Source organism: Rhineura floridana, chromosome 9, assembly GCF_030035675.1.
Source record: "Rhineura floridana isolate rRhiFlo1 chromosome 9, rRhiFlo1.hap2, whole genome shotgun sequence".
Lineage (NCBI taxonomy): Eukaryota > Metazoa > Chordata > Lepidosauria > Squamata > Rhineuridae > Rhineura > Rhineura floridana.
In genome coordinates, this window is record NC_084488.1 from 12440206 (window position 1) to 12459236 (window position 19031).

The following is a 19031-nucleotide window of genomic DNA, read 5'->3' on the forward strand; positions in this document are numbered from 1 at the left end:
GGAAAGCGAAAAACGCCAAAAAGTGGGTCAGCTGTAGCATGGGGGTCTGGAACCTAACCCACTGATCGCACCAGAGGAGAAGATCAGATCTTCCCCTCATCCGGTGCGATCAGCTGGAGTGCGGGAAGCTCCAGGCCCCCCTCCAGCTGATCGCCCCCGCTGGCACTGTATTAGCGGAACACTGAAAAGCGGGGCACAGAGAAGCGGGGCCCTACTGTACAGTAATACGAATTTTAAAGGGGGGGCAGAGGATTAGCAAAAGAAATAAGAGGTTTAAAATCAGAAATGTAATCCTTGTAAATCAGGAAAAAGGGTAAAGCTAGTTTTAACTAATTTTGAGTGAACTACAGCTGCCAGATAGTTGCCCCGAAACAGAATCTCATGTAAACTCCAAGGATTGTGCATCAGAACTTCCCCTCACTCTTCTCGCACCCCCCAGTTGCTCTGGAGGGTTGGAGGGACCCCCAGAACAGATGTGAGGCACACAGAAGTCCGTGGGCAAACAGGATGTTTCTCTACTGCTGAGTTAGGTAACTTGTATTTTACTAAATTGGTTGTTCATACAGTGGCTTAAACTCATTATAAATCATGTGATGAAAGATTTAACATTATTGGTCCGGCAGTAACTAAAGGCCATATAATGTAAAACTGTACTCTTACAAAATCCCAGGTACATAGCCATTAGATTTGATGTCCAAATATAACGTTACATATTATAGCTGCCTCTCCTTCCTTGTGGCTTCTGGTTAATCCCCCTGCCCTTCTCTAAACTTGTCCCCTCCAATCCCTGCATTTTTCAGTGAATCCTAGGCCATCCTTCTTAGTCATACATGTGGATTAACAGGGAGTGCAGAATTTCTTAAATCTGCAAGCAGGGAAGGCCTGCAGCAGGACAGTTATACAGTTTATGTACACCGCCCAGAGAGCCTTCGGGCTTAGGGCGGTATATAAATTAAATTAAATAAATAAATAAATAAATAATACAAGGTGATTTGGTACAAAGCTGTGTTGTGACCACACTTGGAATTCAGTGTACCGTTCTGGTTGCTTCACCTCAAAAAGGTTCAAAAAAGGACAACCAAAATGATCAAGGGGACTGGAGCAACTCCCCTATCAGGAAAGATCACATTTGAGGCTTTTTAATGTAGAAAAAAGGCAAGTAAGGGGGGGGGAGATGACAGAGGTGTATAAAATTACACATGGTATGCAGAAAGTAGAGAGGTTTTTGTTCTTATATAATACTAGAACCCATAGCCATTTAATAAAGCTGAACGTTGGAAGATTCAGAACAGATTAAAGGAGGCAGTTATTTACACAGCACATAGTTAAACAATAAAATTCGCTCACACAAGGTGATGGACACAAATTAAAGGAAATTACAGAAATTCATGGATAATAAGGCCGCCAAATGGCTATATACTACTTCCAGTATTAGAGACAGTATGCCTCCAAATACCAATTGTTAGGAATCACAAGTAGGGAGCGCTGTTGTGCTCAGATTCTGCTTATGGGCTTCCACTACACATCTGGCTTGCTATTGTGAGAACAGGAAGGTATACTAGATAGGCCTTTGGCCTGACCCAGCAGGGCTCTTGTTATGTTCTTATGAGATAATTTCTAAAAACGCATTCTGCCTTGATTCACTATTGCTCAACCTGCACCTAATAAAGCAGAGGTCCATCTACTCTACAATACTAGGTTGTGGAGTGTAGATTACAACTTAAGAAAGCATTAAACCAAAGTACACAGCTATAATAATTTACCCACATTCAGCTGAACTTTTTATTTCCTCTCATGCATAAGCATGTTTCTAAAATTATACACAGTTTAAACTCTTAAATCTTTCATTAAACAAAACATGTATATTTATTTTACAAAATGAGTATCTACTATTGAAGAAGGCGACTGCCAAAAAACTGTCCAGCACTGTGCCGCCAAGGTCCCAAGGAGCTCACAATCTGCATTTTAACAAAGGGAGAAACAGAGAGAGGGGTACTTCTCAAATGTGCCATTGTAAAAGGCCACCCATTTCCTCATGTCGTTTGTCTATTTCTCACAGTTGCCGAATAATCTGCTTGCATAAATCATAGCTTAATACAAACAAAAATTTTAAATCCTTTTGAAAGGATATAGAACTGGAGGCCTCCTTGAATTTTAAACACCATACCTGCATGAAGTAACCAGTAACCAAAGCCTTTCTAATATTGATGTAATAGTCCCTGCTTGTGAAGTCTGTGCTTCTACGTGGCAAATTAAATCTGTCCATGATTCGTGACAGCTGTTGGCGTACATTGTCTGCAGACATCAGGGACCTGTAGTTAATGAAGTTGTCATAACACCACTGAACCGATTCATGATCTGCAATGTTAAAAAAAAGTCATGAATCATCTAAAAATGAGCATTTTACCAAATTAAAACAAGTACAGAAACAGAAACCAGCTGAATGGTCAATGCAGTGAACCGATTAAAATACCTAATGACATTGTTTTATTTAAACATTTTTTCGGTGGTTCTTCATTTGGCTCTGCTGTCTGTAAATGAGGCTACATAGAAGAGCGAACAAGAACTGTTGACTAGTATTTGCAGCAGCACTAACAAAAAAATAGTAATAATGAATTGATCATATATTTCAAAAATTAGTTCAAGAAGACCAGGACAATAGCAAACTAGATAGGAGAAAAAACTAAACCGCAGAAAGTCATTATAGGCTAGTATGACAAATGGATTCTATGATACAGGTTCCGCAAGTGTTTTATTTCCAGATTTTGGCATACCACATGTGAACAATCTAGCTGTTCTCAGGCTAGGAGATGGGCAACAGGTTCTACTTTCTGGTACAAAACACTCTATAAAGAACATTCATTTTGATCCAGTAGTCCATAGGTGCAGCAGCTGGGTTTGTGCAATCCTAGTCCTTTCTAAGGAAGCTAGAATCGTAATGATCAGTTGTTTAGCAGGGAAGGGAAAAACTGAATACATACTCACAAACAGCTGATCAGTACTTGAAATGGGCTATGTGCATGAACACTGGCTGTCGGATTGACCTGTGGAATTGCATGTGACAATATCCTCCTTCAGTCATTCTTTTACACGCAAACCATCACATTGCAGAGATAGTGGGGATGAGTCTGTTGACTCTGCCCCCTTGTTGTCACCTTTTTGCCAGCTTGCTTGCCTCTTCCTCATGTTGGGAAGGGAACATCTGCAAAAGGAAGCTTGCTGTAGTTATGTAGGCGTTCTGCACAATTTAGAACCCAGATCTTCCAACAGAAGTAGAGAAGGCTTCCTGCTGCAGAATTTCCCTTCTCAAAATGTGGAAGACAATGAAGCTCGTGATGTGAATATGCCAGAGAAGGGCCAATGGGCATATGCCTCCTCTCCCTCTAATCACACAAGGCTTGAATGCCTGAAGATGGCTACTATGCAAGGAAGATCCCACACCTGCATGTGTAGGCACAAGTAGGCATAAACATCAAGTACCATGTAGCTTGGGCAACACTACAATTTTATCAGCCCTGGCTCTATTTACAGACTCCCACTGTGTTGATTCAATGCAGAAATGTCCTGGTGTTATCAAATGGAACCAATTTGCTCTGTTGAAGATCTGAAGATCTTCTGTGAGCTCTTCAGAGAGTACATAAGTATGTTCCAAGTATAGATGAGGAATGCATTTACCAGTTGCAATACAAAAAAAAAAAATAGGCAGCCTGTAACTATAAAACTTGCCTGCCATAAAAGAACATTTTCCTCTACAAAATCCACTTGGTAAAAGCTAACTAGTACCTGTCATTACACTTCCAATCTTCCATGTTAACTTTAAAAGCTCTTCACTTTTGCTTATTTCAGCCACTTAAATAGGATGAATCTATTTTGAGCCATTTTCACATGTGCCAAGCCACTATTTTCAATTTTTAATTTACAGATTATGCAAGAAAGTGCAACCTCTTGGTCAGGTAAATTTTCATGGAAGCTGAGTAATTTACTGTTTCATAGAGATAGGGATCAGTTTTGACATGAAATCCATTGGTAGAAAATAAGAATTGAAAGCTAGGGTGTCATTCACAATAATTCCTTGGAAGAGAGAATTGCTTTATCTTCTCTTGTCACTTTGATCTTGGTCTAACTTCTTGTAAAGACTTGACTAAAGAGTGATGTTATTGAAAGATTGAATGCATTAGTACAGACAACATTCAAGAAGCAAACAATATCCCTGTGATAAACCTATCACAAATAGTCTTCTGAATAAACACCTATCTACCCATTACTCAGTGCCATTCAGAATAATTCTAGTATTCCAAAACTCAGCAACGTTAGCTAGCTATGACTGGTATGTCCAGGAGTCCAGGATAGTTTTGTGTCTGTTCCTTAATCCAAAATTCCACTTCACCTTCCTTTCCCTACCTGCCTGGAAATTTTCCTTAATTTTCAAAGTCTGAGGCATTTGGTCCTCCTCACCAATTTAATATTCAGCATCTCTAAATTTATAGGTTTCCTATTAACAGAACACACACTTAATTTCAATTCAGCAATGTGCAGAAAAATACATTAAATATTTCCTTTAAGTATATCCACACGTCTACATATTCTGGCTGGGAGTTCTGGGAGTCAAACATTATTTTCTCCTATCAAGTCCAATCCCACCATAATACTACAATAACTTAATAAGCATTTTCAAAACAAGTATAATGTGAAACTATATTTTTTACTTTTGCTCTGTGATTTATTTATCATGGCATTTTTCCTCTCTAATTCTTTGGGCCAATTCTCTCCCCTATACTGGAAGTGTTGGTGCTGGGGGGTGGGGGTGGGGAATGAGGCATAGTCTTAAAAATGAAGGGAAAATTAATTGGCTAAAATAAGTAATTGAAAGATCAAATATTATATACACTTTCTGATACAAACCGAAAATGTAGCGCAAGTATGGATTTTGGTCAGCAAGATGCCTATTTTAAACTCCTGTTCAAAAATTACCACAAAAATGAAGGATGGGAGGTGGGGGTTTTCCCAAGAAGCAGAAGTCTTTGGCTTAAATATTATTATTTTAAGGCAAGAGTTTCCATAGGCTTATCTGCAGCTTTTCAAGCGAGGTAACTGAAATTCTCTGCCTACAGGGTTTGGAAAAGCTGTATGTTGGAGTTGATTTTTATTCAGGATTTATGATGAAACTAGATTTTTTTCGGCACGTCACAGCCTTCATTTCAGATTCTCAGAATGGACCCCAAAAGGTTTTTTTTTTTTAATCGAGTTAAAGGCCCCTATAAAAAGAAAGGGGAAACCTGTATTTCAATTATAACTCTTCCTAAATTCCAGCTGTTCTACAATATAAATCTATAATCCTATGCACACTTGCATGTGTAGATATACTCAGTGGGGCTTATTTCCCTAGAAGTACACATAGAATCAGGTAGTAACTGATCTAGTTAATTCATGAGAGCTAGGAACCTAAGGTGGTGCTAGGGGCCTGTTGCTCTTCCCTACGACCAGTGGCCTATGAGGTTCTGCAAGGTTCCCATGCGGTTTAAGATCTGTGAAGCTACTGGAAGAGGTCATTCAGGGTATGGAGCCATTAGCATGCTGATGATACCCAACTCTATGTCTCATTTTCGGTAGATTATTTGATAGCTGTGAAGTACTGGATGAGCTGGAACTTAATCCAAACAAAGTACTGTTGGTGGGTGGCCATCTGATACAGGTTTGGTTTTACAATCTTTTCTAGATGGGGTGCAGGCCCCCCCAAAGATCAAGTGCATAGTATGGAGATGCTTCTTGATCCAATGCTTCTGGCTCAATGCACAAGTGATATGGCATCAGTGGCAAGAGGTGTCTTTTTCCAGCTTCATCTGGTTTGCCAACTAAGCCCTTCCTGACAAAGACACACCTTGCCACAATCATTCACGCCCTAGCGAAACTGGGAGTACTGTAACACACACTAAGTGGAGCTACCCTTGAAAAGTATACAAACTCCAACTAGTGCAAAGTGATGCACCCAGGGTGCTGACAGGTGCCAGGCCATTTGATTCTATCATGTCCATTTTGTAGGGTCCACACTGGTTGATTATTAATCTCCAGGCTCAATTCATGGTGCAGGTGTTAACCTTTAGAATCCTCAACAGCTTGGGGCCCGGGTGCCTTCTTCTCTATATTCCTCCCGATATGCTCCAATCATCCAAGGCCCTTCACCAGATTCCTCAAACTTTGCTAGGTAAGGCTGGTGTCAACCAAGGATAGGGCTTTGTCTGATTCTATGCACACCCTGCTGAGTGCCTCACCGGGCATGGGATGTTAGGCCCCATCATTCTACTGCTTTAGGTGGTTGGTAAAGAAGTGTTTTCTTACAAAGGCCTTTGGCAGATTAATTTATTTCCTGGGGTAGTTTGGTGCTTTTTGCTATGGCTGTTTTGGAATGGTTAAACTTGGTTTTTTAGTTTTATATTAATATTTTGACTTTGTGATGGGGATTGTTGTTTTTATTGTTCTGTTATTGATTTGTTAGGTGCCTTGAGTTCCTTCGGAAAATTAGGCAGGGGCATCAACCCTGGAACTCCCTGCATAAGGAAATACAGTCAGTCTCAAAGTGGATAGTTCTAAAAAACAAGTCAAATATCTAATATTCTTCCAATGTTGTTGGAAGATATCATTTTCCTAGACCTATTCCAGTCCCGGTTTTGGGGCTGAATTGGCCTTGTTCTCTCTCATGGATGACAGAGAGGGAGAGCAAGAGGGAGAGAGAGAGAGAGAGAGAGAGAGATGCGGAGTGCAACTTTGTATCTCTTACTCAATCTCATTTCTCTTACTCAAATCTCTTTGTGGCTTTCAATACCATCAACCAGGTATCCTCCAAGACCAGATCTGTGGGATGAGTACTGGGAACCCTGTTTTACAGTAGTTCCGTTTCTATCTCCATGGTCAGTTTCAGAGAATAGCTTTGGGAGAGTGGTCTTTTTCCCCTGGCAGTTACACACGGTGATATTTTATTCCCAATGCTATTGAATACCTATATGAAGCTGTTGGGGGGTAATCATTAGGACATTTAGTGCCCTGTATCATCAACATACTGACGGATTTCTCCGTAACATCTGAATCAGGTATGGCAGTGCAGGAATTGGATTGGTGCCTGGGAACAGTGATAGATTGGATAAGAGCCAATAAACTAAGCTTGAATCTTGGTAAGATGGAGGCTCTGAGAGTGAACTGTTCTCAGGTCTGTGCTAGATGAGGTTGTATGCCCTCTGAATGAGCAGGGTATGTAACTTGGAGATGTTCCTAGGCAATTCTGTGTCATTAGAGATCCAAGTGGCTATGAGTACTGCAAGCTTTGGCTGGTGTAACAGTTATCTGATGGAGCGCCTCCAACGCCACCAATTATGCCGCCCGACAAGATCAGCCACACAGGGCCTTCTCTCAGTCCCGCCAACTAAAACAGCTAGGTTGGTGGGGACTAGAGAGAGGGCATTCCCAGTGGCGGCCCCCACTCTCTGGAACTCCCTCCCGTATGATCTTTGGCATGCCCCATCCCTGAATGTATTCCGCCAGGCCTTGAAGACCTGGCTTTTCAGACAGGCCTTCGGGACTTCCGGGGAGGGTTAATCTCTATGACAAATTGCCTATTACTCTGAACTGTCATTGTTTATAGTTTTTATCGTTTGTATTGTATTATTATGATGTATTTTATTGTAACCGAGATGTACGTCGCCTAGAGTGGCCACTGGCCAGATAGGCAACACATAAATTAAATTATTATTATTATTATTATTATGCCCATTACTGAATTGTATACCTTAGCTGTGAAAGACCACTGCTAACCTCCAGACTGGGTACAGTAATGATCTCTATGTAGGGATTCCCTTAAGGTTGGTCCAGTAGCTGCTATCCTGAACTCTTTTTGGGAAGAAGGGTGAGCTATATATTTATTTATTTTATTATTGATGATGATGATGGTGATGATGATAGGATGTTAAATGGGGTGCCCTACCAACAGCATATAACATCTGTGATGAAAGAACCGCACTGGCTGCCAATATGCTACCAGGCCAAGTTTGTCTTGCTATATTGGTATATAATGTCCTAAAAAACTAAGCTACCTCTGGGAACACCTTACTGGACACTTCAATCCTGGGAGAGACACTACTAGTAGTGCTGTTTGCTCTCCAAGTTCCCTTTATGTCCACTAAGACCAGGGCCTTTAGCATGGCGGATGCATTTCCAGTGAACATCACACATACAGCTACAGTACTAGCAGTTAGACGTCTGTTTAAAACTCATCTGTTCATCCAGGCTTTCTGGTGAACAGCTATACTGATATATTCATCTGATCTACTGGTTTGTGATGTATTTTGTATTTGTTTTATGCATATAATTTTAATGCTGATTTTATGCTGTTCACTGCCATGATATTTTTTCTTAATGTTGGTGGATTTTTGTGGGGGTGCAAAATAAATAAACAAACAAACAAACAAACAAACCGTTAAGAACTCTAAAAACTGATGAAGACCCTACTTGTTAGAGTAGTCTTTCCCAGCGTTTGGATCCCCAAATGTTGCTAGACTACAGTTCCCATAATTCCTGACCATTGGCCATGGTGGCTGAGGCTCATGGGAGTTTTAGTTCAGTAACACTTGGGGAGTGTTAGAGGATCGAATTCCTATTAGACCAAAAGATGGTACAAGTCTAAAAATTAAATAACAATTATAAATATGTGCAGTGAGAGGACCATAACGGAAGCAGCAGCAAGAATACATGCCAAATTCAGTTAAACTTAACTTCGACATAAAGACCTGAACCTAAGAAAAACCTTCATCCAATAAACTGAAAATGCAAAATAACATATCTAATATTCAAAGCACTTTGCATGCATTGTCTTAGTAATCTTTACAATAACGTAGTGCAGTAAAGAAACTGAAAAACACAAGAAAACTTTAAAAATTGCAAAATAAATTATCTGAGACAATTATTTGAAAGCAATTAATAAGGAACTGGGGGTGTATGCCCTACAATGTTTTGGGACACCCGCAAATCCCTCACCCACACGTCCAGTGGAGTGACCTCTCTGCATGGAAAAGATTTGCATCTAGCCCAACATTTGTTTTGGGCACAAGATATTGTCAAGCATTTGAGGTGGCTCAAAGTTTATTGATGGATTTACACCCCCAGATCCTTAGTAATTTCTCCCACTGTCCCTATTATTGGCATGGAGGTTTCTACACCTGACCACATCTTATTTCCAAAGAATTTGGCCAGATCAGAGTATGACAGAAGATTAGGGCAGTAACTGTTCATCAACAGATGTTGATGTCCTAGCAGAGATTTACAAGACCAGCTTTAGATATATTAGACGGTGGGTTTTTTAAAAACAACAACAACAACAACTGTTGTGCTGATAATACAACTCTATTAAGTGTTTGAATATTTAAAAAGCCAGTTTACCAAAGAAAGGGATCCATCTGACCATATAGAAGTAGAGATATTACAGTGTCAGGTGACTATTACTGTTCAGCCATTTCCAAGAACTAGGGATGAAAACCCCATTTTGCACTAAGGTGAATGCTGCAACTTTTCTTCTTTTAAATGGGGGAATGCAGTTTCTTTTTTACAATTTTTTTAACCTTATTTTTACTGGACTTCTATAACTAACATAAACTTTATTAGCCTTAAGGTGCAAAGCGAAAGCTAGGCTGAAAGTGTGTGGCTGCCTTAAAGCCACTCACAGAGTTCATGGCAGAGATTAGATTTGAATCAGGGTCTTCCCAATTTTTACCCAGTCTGTTAGCCGCTATGCTATACCAAATCATAGTATTTACCTCTTCAGATATTCTCTTTTTTGTAAGCAGTAGTGCACAACAATGCAGTAGTAGGTGTCCATCTAGAGCGAATACACATCCATCAAATTGTCAGAACTATGTATTAATAAATATACAAGTATGTCAAGTTTATACTTACTTTGTTTGAAAGCATGGTAGACATTCAGCAACGTCAAATGATCTCCATCTATGTGGGCGAACCTCATCTTGGCCTCATCTGCTGCTTTCTTGGCTTCCGTGGGGCGAACAAAACACTGTGGGACTAAACAAGGTTGGTATGGGCCCAACACAAACGCCCATATCGATGAGTCACGCATTCACAGATAGAGGAACAAGGCCTAGCTAGGTCAGTTCACAGAGCATAGGGCAGGGCAGGATGGCCTCCAACTGCATCTTGGACTGTCTACTACCTTGATTTGGTACATCAACACCTAACCACATCTGCAAGACAAGAGGGTTTCAAAGCTACAGAATGCCTGATTATTTTGACTAGAAGTAGGCATAAAAAAAATCTGAAGGCCATCAAAGTTCCAGCTGAGTAATAGAAGGATCATGTGACCTCAGTACAAAACCAAATGCTGATAGCTCTGCCTAATGCAGCGGAGACAGTGAATTAGATCCAGAGCTTCCCTTCCTCGAACGGAAGAGCTCCTTCCACAAGAGGAAGGGGCTGATATCCAGTGGAGGATCCAGCTGGAAGAAAGGCAAGAGGATTTTCACTGATTCTCCCTTCCCCCTACAGCCCCCACTTCGGTTCCCACACTGTTCCAGAGGGTCCCCCAAGCCTCTGGAGCAGCTTTCCAGGAGTCACAGAAGGCTACAGGGAAAAGAAGGAATAGGAGAAAATTGCTTCCCTCCCTTCTTCTAGCAGGAATGTCCCATGGACAGAGTTCTGCTCACAGAAACTCTGGATCCAACCCAATGAAGTTATCATCTATGGCCAATAACCAGCTGTGGAAATGAGGGGTATTCAGCAAGATCAACCCTTGGAAAATGTTATGCCAACAAGTATTCCATTGATACAGAATATTAAATTGTATTATACCTTTGTCACCAACAGCAGGCATTGCTATCAGCACTGGCAGACAGAAACATATGTGAATATATGCGTGTGTGTGTGTGTGTGTGTGTGTGTGTGTGTGTGTATATATGTATATAGCGCAGTCCAGGGCTCTGAAGATAGCGGCAGTGGTGGAAGGCAGACTGCCCAGCAGCTTTAGCAGACCTTAACAAGCAAATCTGAATTTAGTGGATTGAGACTATACTCATGCTCTTTACACACTGAACTCTTTAAATAATAAATTTTTGATCTGATTTAAAATGTCAAAATGAAGGATAATTAATAACCATAAACAGTGATTTCACTATTTATAGTAGGTAAACACTCCATAAAGCAGCTCATTTGATGAGTTAGCACTAGCTTCTCAGACTTGAAAAAATTATATGTCTTTCATACATGAAGAATTAGTCTTTTCCCTTGAAATTATGTACAAAAATAACATTCCACTTAAAAGCTACACGTGTGTTTAAGTGAAACCAAACACAATGGATGATGAAAGAACATTGCCTGCTCCTTAAATTCCACTATATTTTTGCCTTGGTCACAACCAAAGCTCATAAGGCTCCTATCGTGATTTTTAAAATATATAATACACACAATTTTTAAACTGGTCTTTTAGCCTCCTAACCGTACAAACACACTGGGGAAAGACTGATAACAATACAGAAATTAAATATCATGCACAATTGCAGTATGCCAAAAGCAGTACTGCAAGAGCCACTGTTTACAGTGCTTTTAAAAAAAAAAAAAACCAAAAGTCCAGAGAAAACCAAGTAGTCCAAAGTCCAGATGGAAAATATTTTAAATTCTGTGGATCTAAGTCTAATGAAAACCATTCACTATTATGGCACAAATCCATTAATTCAATGATGTAACAACTAGAAGTTACAAATAAAAATTAGCCTTATTCATATTGCAAATTGTAGAACAAAGAGCAGTATTTTTTAAAATCAGCTTATAAGGCCTTAGTTTAAAAAAATGAAAATTACTTTCATTTGGGTAGCTTTGGTAAGCAACACTATTTTCCCCTTCATTTTATCTACTATTTATGACTGACTGAGTACTCTTTTGCAATCCTATACCACTTGCCTGGGAGAAAGTCCCACTGAACTCAACAGGACTTACTTCTGAGTAGACTTGTATAGTATTGCACTCTAAAACTGGGGTCTAATGGCTCCCTGTGCATTTTGTTCAATATGATTGTGTTTATTGTTCTGTTGGCAACACTTGCAGGAAAGCAACACGATTTTAGAAAATTGCGCCTTAGCTGCATCCAAGAGAATAACTATCCTGCAGAATAAGGTTGTTTTAGATTGCGTATTCTTAATAAAATATTGTACTAAATAATGTGTGCACGCGGTCTTAGTTGAAAAAGAAAGCAGCTACCATATGTATAAATATTTTGTAAAGTATTCATAGAGGGCAAAGTTTAAGTAAAATGTCTTCCTCCAAAATATTTACACATACAGTTAAAAAGAATTAACACATGTGCAGTTCATAGCGAGAGCTTGGATCAATTCTTAGTCTAGTTTGATGAAAACGCATGGCATAATAAGGCAGGCATCAACCTACCACCACCTCCGCAGATAAGGCTACAATTTACATGAAACAATTAGATTCTGCCCTGCCCATCTGCTCTGAGTCTGAACTGTCATAATTCTGCAATAAACATTGTAGCTTGTTTTAGAAAAATACTGTTATGTTAATACGCTGCAATAATCAAGTGATGGCTTGTATTGCTCAAAACCTTTAGGTTAGGATCTACCGTGCAGTTCAATTTCAGGAACAACAAAAAATATATATCTTTTATCATTTTGTTAACTGGTAATGCCTCTATTACCACAGAGAACAGCTGACATCTTGTTAACTGCAGAATACAATTAGAAGCTACTAAGGGAGGTGTTTAAGCACATACAAAATCTCTTCTCAATCATCCCAGAGTGCAGGACACGGAATAATGGGCTCAAGTTGCAGGAAGCCAGATTTCGACTGGACATCAGGAAAAACTTCCTAACTGTTAGAGCCATATGACAATGGAACCAATTACCAAGAGAGGTAGTGGGCTCTCTGACACTGGAGGCATTCAAGAGGCAGCTGGACAGCCATCTGTCGGGAATGCTTTGATTTGGATTCCTGCGTTGAGCAGGGGGTTGGACTTGATGGCCTTATAGGCCCCTTCCAACTCTACTGTTCTATGATTCTATGAAAATCTTTGTTTCTTTCCTTACCTGCACAGATTCTGAACAGGTTTCTTTTTTCAGGACAAATTAAACATTTTAGGCCAGTACCCAAAGAACCACATACTAGTTCTGTATGCCAACATAGGCTTCAGTTTCCCAAACAGCAGCTTCCCTGTGCAAGCCATTTTTGAAACTCAAGTCAACTTTTAAAAGCAGCATATGATGCAACACGAGGTTGCCGTTCAAGAGTTTTAAAAAATCCCCCTAGCTAACTATTTGGATCCCAGTTCTAACAAAACATGCCCATTCTAACAAAAGTCTGCTATTCAGACAAGTCAATGCTATCATTGCTGCATCTGTCACCTTTTAAAAAGACTATGTCTATTAATACTAAATACTAAGACTATTAACACTAAGAAATTGTTTTCTCCCTCTAGCATTTTCTTTTAACAATGGACATTTGGGAAGTTTATGCTAAGATTCTTCTAAATAAAACTGGTATGAACTAGCTAAGTAACTGGCAACCACAAGTTAAAGGACTGAAAATAAAGTAGATTATTACTGTAACTCACTTTGTAACAAAAAATGGGCATAAGTAAAAATGTTTAAGAGACAGAAATGAGTTCCTATGATCTGGAGTCCTTAACAGATAGATTTTTTTGCTGCCGTGAGACAAGTTAGATCACCACTTCACACACAATGACTTTAGTTTCAGTGTTGATTTCATTTATAAACTTTACTCCATTATGTATCATACTATACAATAACTTTGAAAGGCACAGTTCAAACTTTTTAGAAGTTATAAGTCCTGTTGCAGGAACAATAATACAAGCTTCCCCTAACTGGAGATCTGTGTTTTGATTGGCATCTCTGTCCCTGCTATTACCTGACAGCATGGCAGTAATAGATAGAATCTCATTAGAACAGTTGTAGTCGCAACTTGCTATAACCATTTTAGCCAGCTGTGGATCGAGAGGAAATTCTGCCATCATGGATCCCAATTCTGTCAAGTCTCCATCATCATTTAAAGCAGCTAGGTAATTCAAAAGCTCAAGGGCTCTCATCAAGGTTTCTGGAGCTGCAAAAAACCAAGTACTCATATTAATTAAGCAGTTTTAGTAAGTAAAAATGTAAATGTACACTGTTATAATCTCATTTTTCATTCTGTAGTTGACCAAATTCAGAGCCCAAGCTATCATAACATTAAATTACTGAGATCTAGCAACCAATAAATCAATTAAAACTTTAGAGTTTGCTTCCTGGCTGCATTCAACAAGAATCAAACTGTTTGGGGATTAGCCGTTTTGGGACTAACTAGAGCTATCATGATTTACAGTTTGTCTTCTAGCCATTTCATACATTTGGAAATAAGATCAATTACACTGTATTTGGCATAAAATATACTTGCCACAGCCTACAGAAAGTTGTCTTTCAATTCTTTCAAAGAATGTTACAAGCCTTCTTCAGTCATTATTCACATGAACAGAGATACATTAAAATTTAAAAACCATTTAATGCTTTCATTAAAAGCCAAATTATAATACCTGATAATGCAGAATCAGCACTACCTACCAAATCAAGCTGCTCTTCACACTCAACTCACCTGTCTTGCATTTTATATGCTATTCATATCTAGCTTATCCATAGTTTCAGCAGGAAGGTAAAAAATGTCACCTAGCAATACTAATTAGCTACTACAGAGCTTCAGCTCATCTTTCTGTTTAGATTGATACCCTATTATCAGTCTTATTAGTCTTTTTATGGTCAGGACTAATGTCCTGTTGAACATCAGAGAGTATCTCCATCATCAAAAAAGACACTCACTCCTAATGTCTGTGGTTTTGTACCTTTTACATCTTAATGAATTGAAGTGTACAGTACAGCCTCATTAATATGAAGTGGGAGACACGGCAGTTCTCAAGAAAGCCAAAAAATAATTTTGCTCCTCTATTCCCCTTTCAATTTCCAACTGGAAGCCTTCCTCGCTCCTTATTGCCTAGCAGAGTTTATTCTCCCCTTTCCAGGTATCTAGGGAGAAATCCTCCTTCCAGAGCAGCCTGCCAATACCTGATGGCTAAGGGGCCATCTCCCTTTGAGGAGCCCACGCAGTTCTTCCTTATCTGGGAGGGGTGCACGTGGAGCTGCCTAGCAAGTCTCCAAGGGCCTCTTATATCCACTTTCCCTCGATTCAATTTTCATCTCTTCCAGCCCTGTGTACTACCCTAATTGCGGCTGGGGGGCTTTCTGTGGCCAGCCAGGTGCAGATGAGTGACAACAGCTCTGGTGTTGCCTGGCTGGATTGTTACAACGGGGGGGGGGAAGAACTGAGGAAGCCACTGACTTCCATTCCCCAATTCTGTAGTTGGACACCTTACTGTGTGCACTATGAGAATAACATTGCAGGGTCTTTTTAAGGGAAATGTAGAAGGGTTGGAGAATTGGTAAATATCTATAGCCTTTGCTGTTTAGCAGATCATTATGTCACTAGAACATACATACAGAAGCACTCATATTTTCAAATTTTTCTGTAATTTTATTTTGCTTAGTGCCAAAATAATGCTATTTAACTGTACAAGACATGTTTGATATTTATCGCAGACATGTGTAGCTTTATACCCAAGTCATTTTTAGTGTATTTTCCTGGAGTTCAGGTGTCACAACTTAATAAAAAATGACTGAAGCAGAATAAGTGGAGTGTCTGCAGTGCAATCAAGATGGAGAAAGTACAACTGGCCCCCATAAGTGTATATTATGTCAAAGCGCTGGCTCCTGGAAACCTGTAAGTAGTGAAATGGGGCATAAGACACAGAAGTATACACAGAAAGGTATCCAGCTGCTATTTGTTCCCCCCTCCATATTTAAGCCTCACAGCCTGCTTAAGGGTGCGAAGGGCTCTTGGTCTGTAGTTCTCAGATGGTGGATCACAGCCCTATCGATCTGCAAGTGACAAGGCTTGGCAGAACTGGAGACATCTGGAGCTTGCTAGTTTGAAACACTCTCAGCCCATGGATCTATAAGCAGGGCTGCTGCAGATCACCCTTTTGAGTATACCAAGAGCAAGTGCATCATCCTCTCTTGGTGTTGTTTTTAACTGGTATCGTGAGGGGGAAGAATGACTGCAGGGGCTCCCTTGTGAGAACAGAGAGCACTGGGGGAAGGGTGTGTAATTTTGTCCCACCTTTTAGTTGACCTTAAGCTGCAAAGATAGCAGCAAAAGTGAAAGTGATGCTGCTACCCATAAATACATGCTTGTATATCTGGAGAATGGGGCTAATTGTCTCTGCTGTATTTCTGTATTTTGGAACTGGTAGTAGTTATTACAGTCCTCATATGCTAGTTGATTTAGCTTTTATTAAAGTCTTAAGGGGATCTAATCTATCTATCTTAGGGCTTTAAAACGTGTATTGTATTCTATTAATTGTATTTATGATACTTTTACAATATTGTAAATGCCTCAGGCATTTCTTTGAAATATGGAGCAGTATACAAATTACCCAAATAAATATAATCACTTTACAAATGGGAGCTGAGGCTGCAAGACAGTGACTTAAAATATGCTGCCCGTCATTTTTAGCACCAAGGTAGTATTGAATCCCAGTCTTTCATTATATTAACACTTGGATCTAGCTACCTTGTCTGTGAGATTCCAACTCCACCGACCAAGGTTAACTCCAAACTACAACAGCAAAAAAGCCAAACAACTAACTAGTAAATTAGACTAATTAGTTTTACAATATGAAGTCACTTTGGTATTTGTGCCATAAGGCTGTACAACATGTAGAAGGGTTAACATACTGTGCAACATTACATAGATATAATAATAATTACACAATTAGCTCTACAATTATAATAAAGTAATAGATAAGTTTACACATAATGACATGAGATTGTTTTTTAAAAATACATGCAACAGTAAGGGAAGCTAGGACTTTTGTTATACTTACACAACTTTGGTATATTCCCTTCAGGTAACAAATTACCTATGGCAAAGTCCCCAAATGAAAAGAAAACAAAGAGCTAGATATAGCCTATTACAGTCTTTTCCAACCTTTGGGTCCCCAGATGTTGTTGGACTACAACTCCCATCAGCCGCATCCAGCACATCCAATAATCTGGAATGATGGGAATTGTAGTCCAGCAACATCTGGGGACCCAAAGGTTGGGAAAGGCTGGCCTACTATATTATTGTATATAATGATTTTAGAAAACAAATACCTGGTGGGTCCATAAAATCAAAGTGAACCAAATCATCTATGCCTAGTTTCTTCAGCTGTAATACCACAGAACCCAAGTTCGACCTCAGAATTTCAGGATAGGTGTTGTCCTAGAAAATAAATATTTTGTTTATTTTGTTTTCATTTAACTCAGTAATTTTTCCTAATCTCAAAGTAGACAAACACCACTACTCTGACCCAGAAAAAACATGGAGATTACATCCACTCCTAACACAGAAGACTACAGCCTTAATGGGTCATACCCAGGGTTGTATGTGTGGTGTTATACTATGCCTGTCCTAAGAGCCCATGACACGATTGTAGTGTAATTCTCTGTACAGCTACATACATTCATAACCATTTATTCAATGGGATTTGAACTAAAAACTGTTTGAAAAAGAAGCACACAATCATTATACAGAGGATGTAAGCACAAGAACCACCCCTTAAAAACAGATCGGAATAGATTTAATGTATCGTTATGATGACAATATCAATTTTATCAACCTGCTGATAAAACACTACATAAAGAAGTTAAAAGAGTAACATTCCCCTTTTAGATTATTAACTGTATTTGGGGAGAAAACTAACATCTGGTAATACAATTCATATCGTGTCCAGCATCTGCTCAACAATTTTGGAATATCCTTGTGAAACAGAACAAGTTAAACGTTTCACAATAAAATGGACCATTGGTCTCACCTGAAGGGTGATTTTCATATGAGTACGGTCCTCACAGTGGGTATTAGCTCCACCTATCGTGCGAAGGCAAGAATGTTTTTGAAGTCAAGACTAGGGGCATCAGGCCCCTCCCACTGCCAGCAGGAAAATAACATGCATAATAACATGACTCTAACATAGCGATATAACAGAACTAGAAGTCTTGACTTCACTAGTAACTTTAAATACAACAGCGTAACAGTAATATATAACAGCTTAGTAAGCTATCTATACATCCTCCAACTGGGAGGGTCGTGAGGACCGTACTCATATGAAAATCACCCTTCAGGTGAGACCAATGGTCCATTTTCCATATGAGTCCGGTCCTCACAGCGGGATGTACCAAAGCAGCCCATAATAGGGAGGGACCACCCACATGCTAGTCGTCATTAAGAACCTGTTGCAACACTCGTCTGCCAAAAGAAGCGTCAGCAGAGGCATAACGATCTATTTTATAATGACTTATAAACGAGTGTGGGGTAGCCCAAACTGCAGCCCTGCAGATATCAGCAACAGGAGCGTTGGTAGAAAATGCAGCCGTAGTAGCCGCTGACCTAGTTGAATAACAAGTTATGCTAGCTGGTACTGGAAGCTTAAGTGACTCATAAGCTAAGGCAATACATGCCCGCAACCAGCGGGATAAGGTGGAATTAGCTACTTTATGCCCCATAGACCTTGGATTAAAGGATACAAACAAAGACTCGGTCCTTCTGATATCCTGAGTCCTGGACAGGTAGGTCCTGAGAGCCCTCCGGACATCCAACGAATGCCAAGCCTTCTCGAGAGGATGGGTAGGATTCGGGCAAAAGGAAGGCAAAACAATGTCCTGGTTGCAATGGAAAACTGAGTCAACCTTGGGACGGAAGGAAGGATCAGTCTTCAGTACAACAGAGTCCTTATGGAAGACGCAGAGATGGCGAGCAGAAAACAATGCGCCCAACTCTGAAACTCATCTGGCAGATGTGATTGCGATCAGGAACAAGACCTTGAAGGACAGCATACGTAAAGGCACAGTCCTGATGGGTTCAAACGGAGGGCGTTGCAAAGCCTGCAGAACCTT

The 19031-nt window shown here is 39.8% G+C and overlaps 1 protein-coding gene across 1 annotated transcript in view; it reads right to left on the minus strand.

Moving 5' to 3' along the window:
* DHX15 (DEAH-box helicase 15) overlaps positions 1–19031 on the minus strand; it is a 96516-nt gene that overhangs the window by 12652 nt on the left and 64833 nt on the right. Inside the window, exons 9-12 of the mRNA XM_061585223.1 lie at positions 17253–17361; positions 13924–14115; positions 9937–10059; positions 2168–2358 (exon numbers count right to left, since the gene is read on the minus strand). Of these exons, the coding sequence (XP_061441207.1) occupies positions 2168–2358; positions 9937–10059; positions 13924–14115; positions 17253–17361 (615 nt within the window). The remainder of the gene's footprint in view (positions 1–2167; positions 2359–9936; positions 10060–13923; positions 14116–17252; positions 17362–19031) is intronic.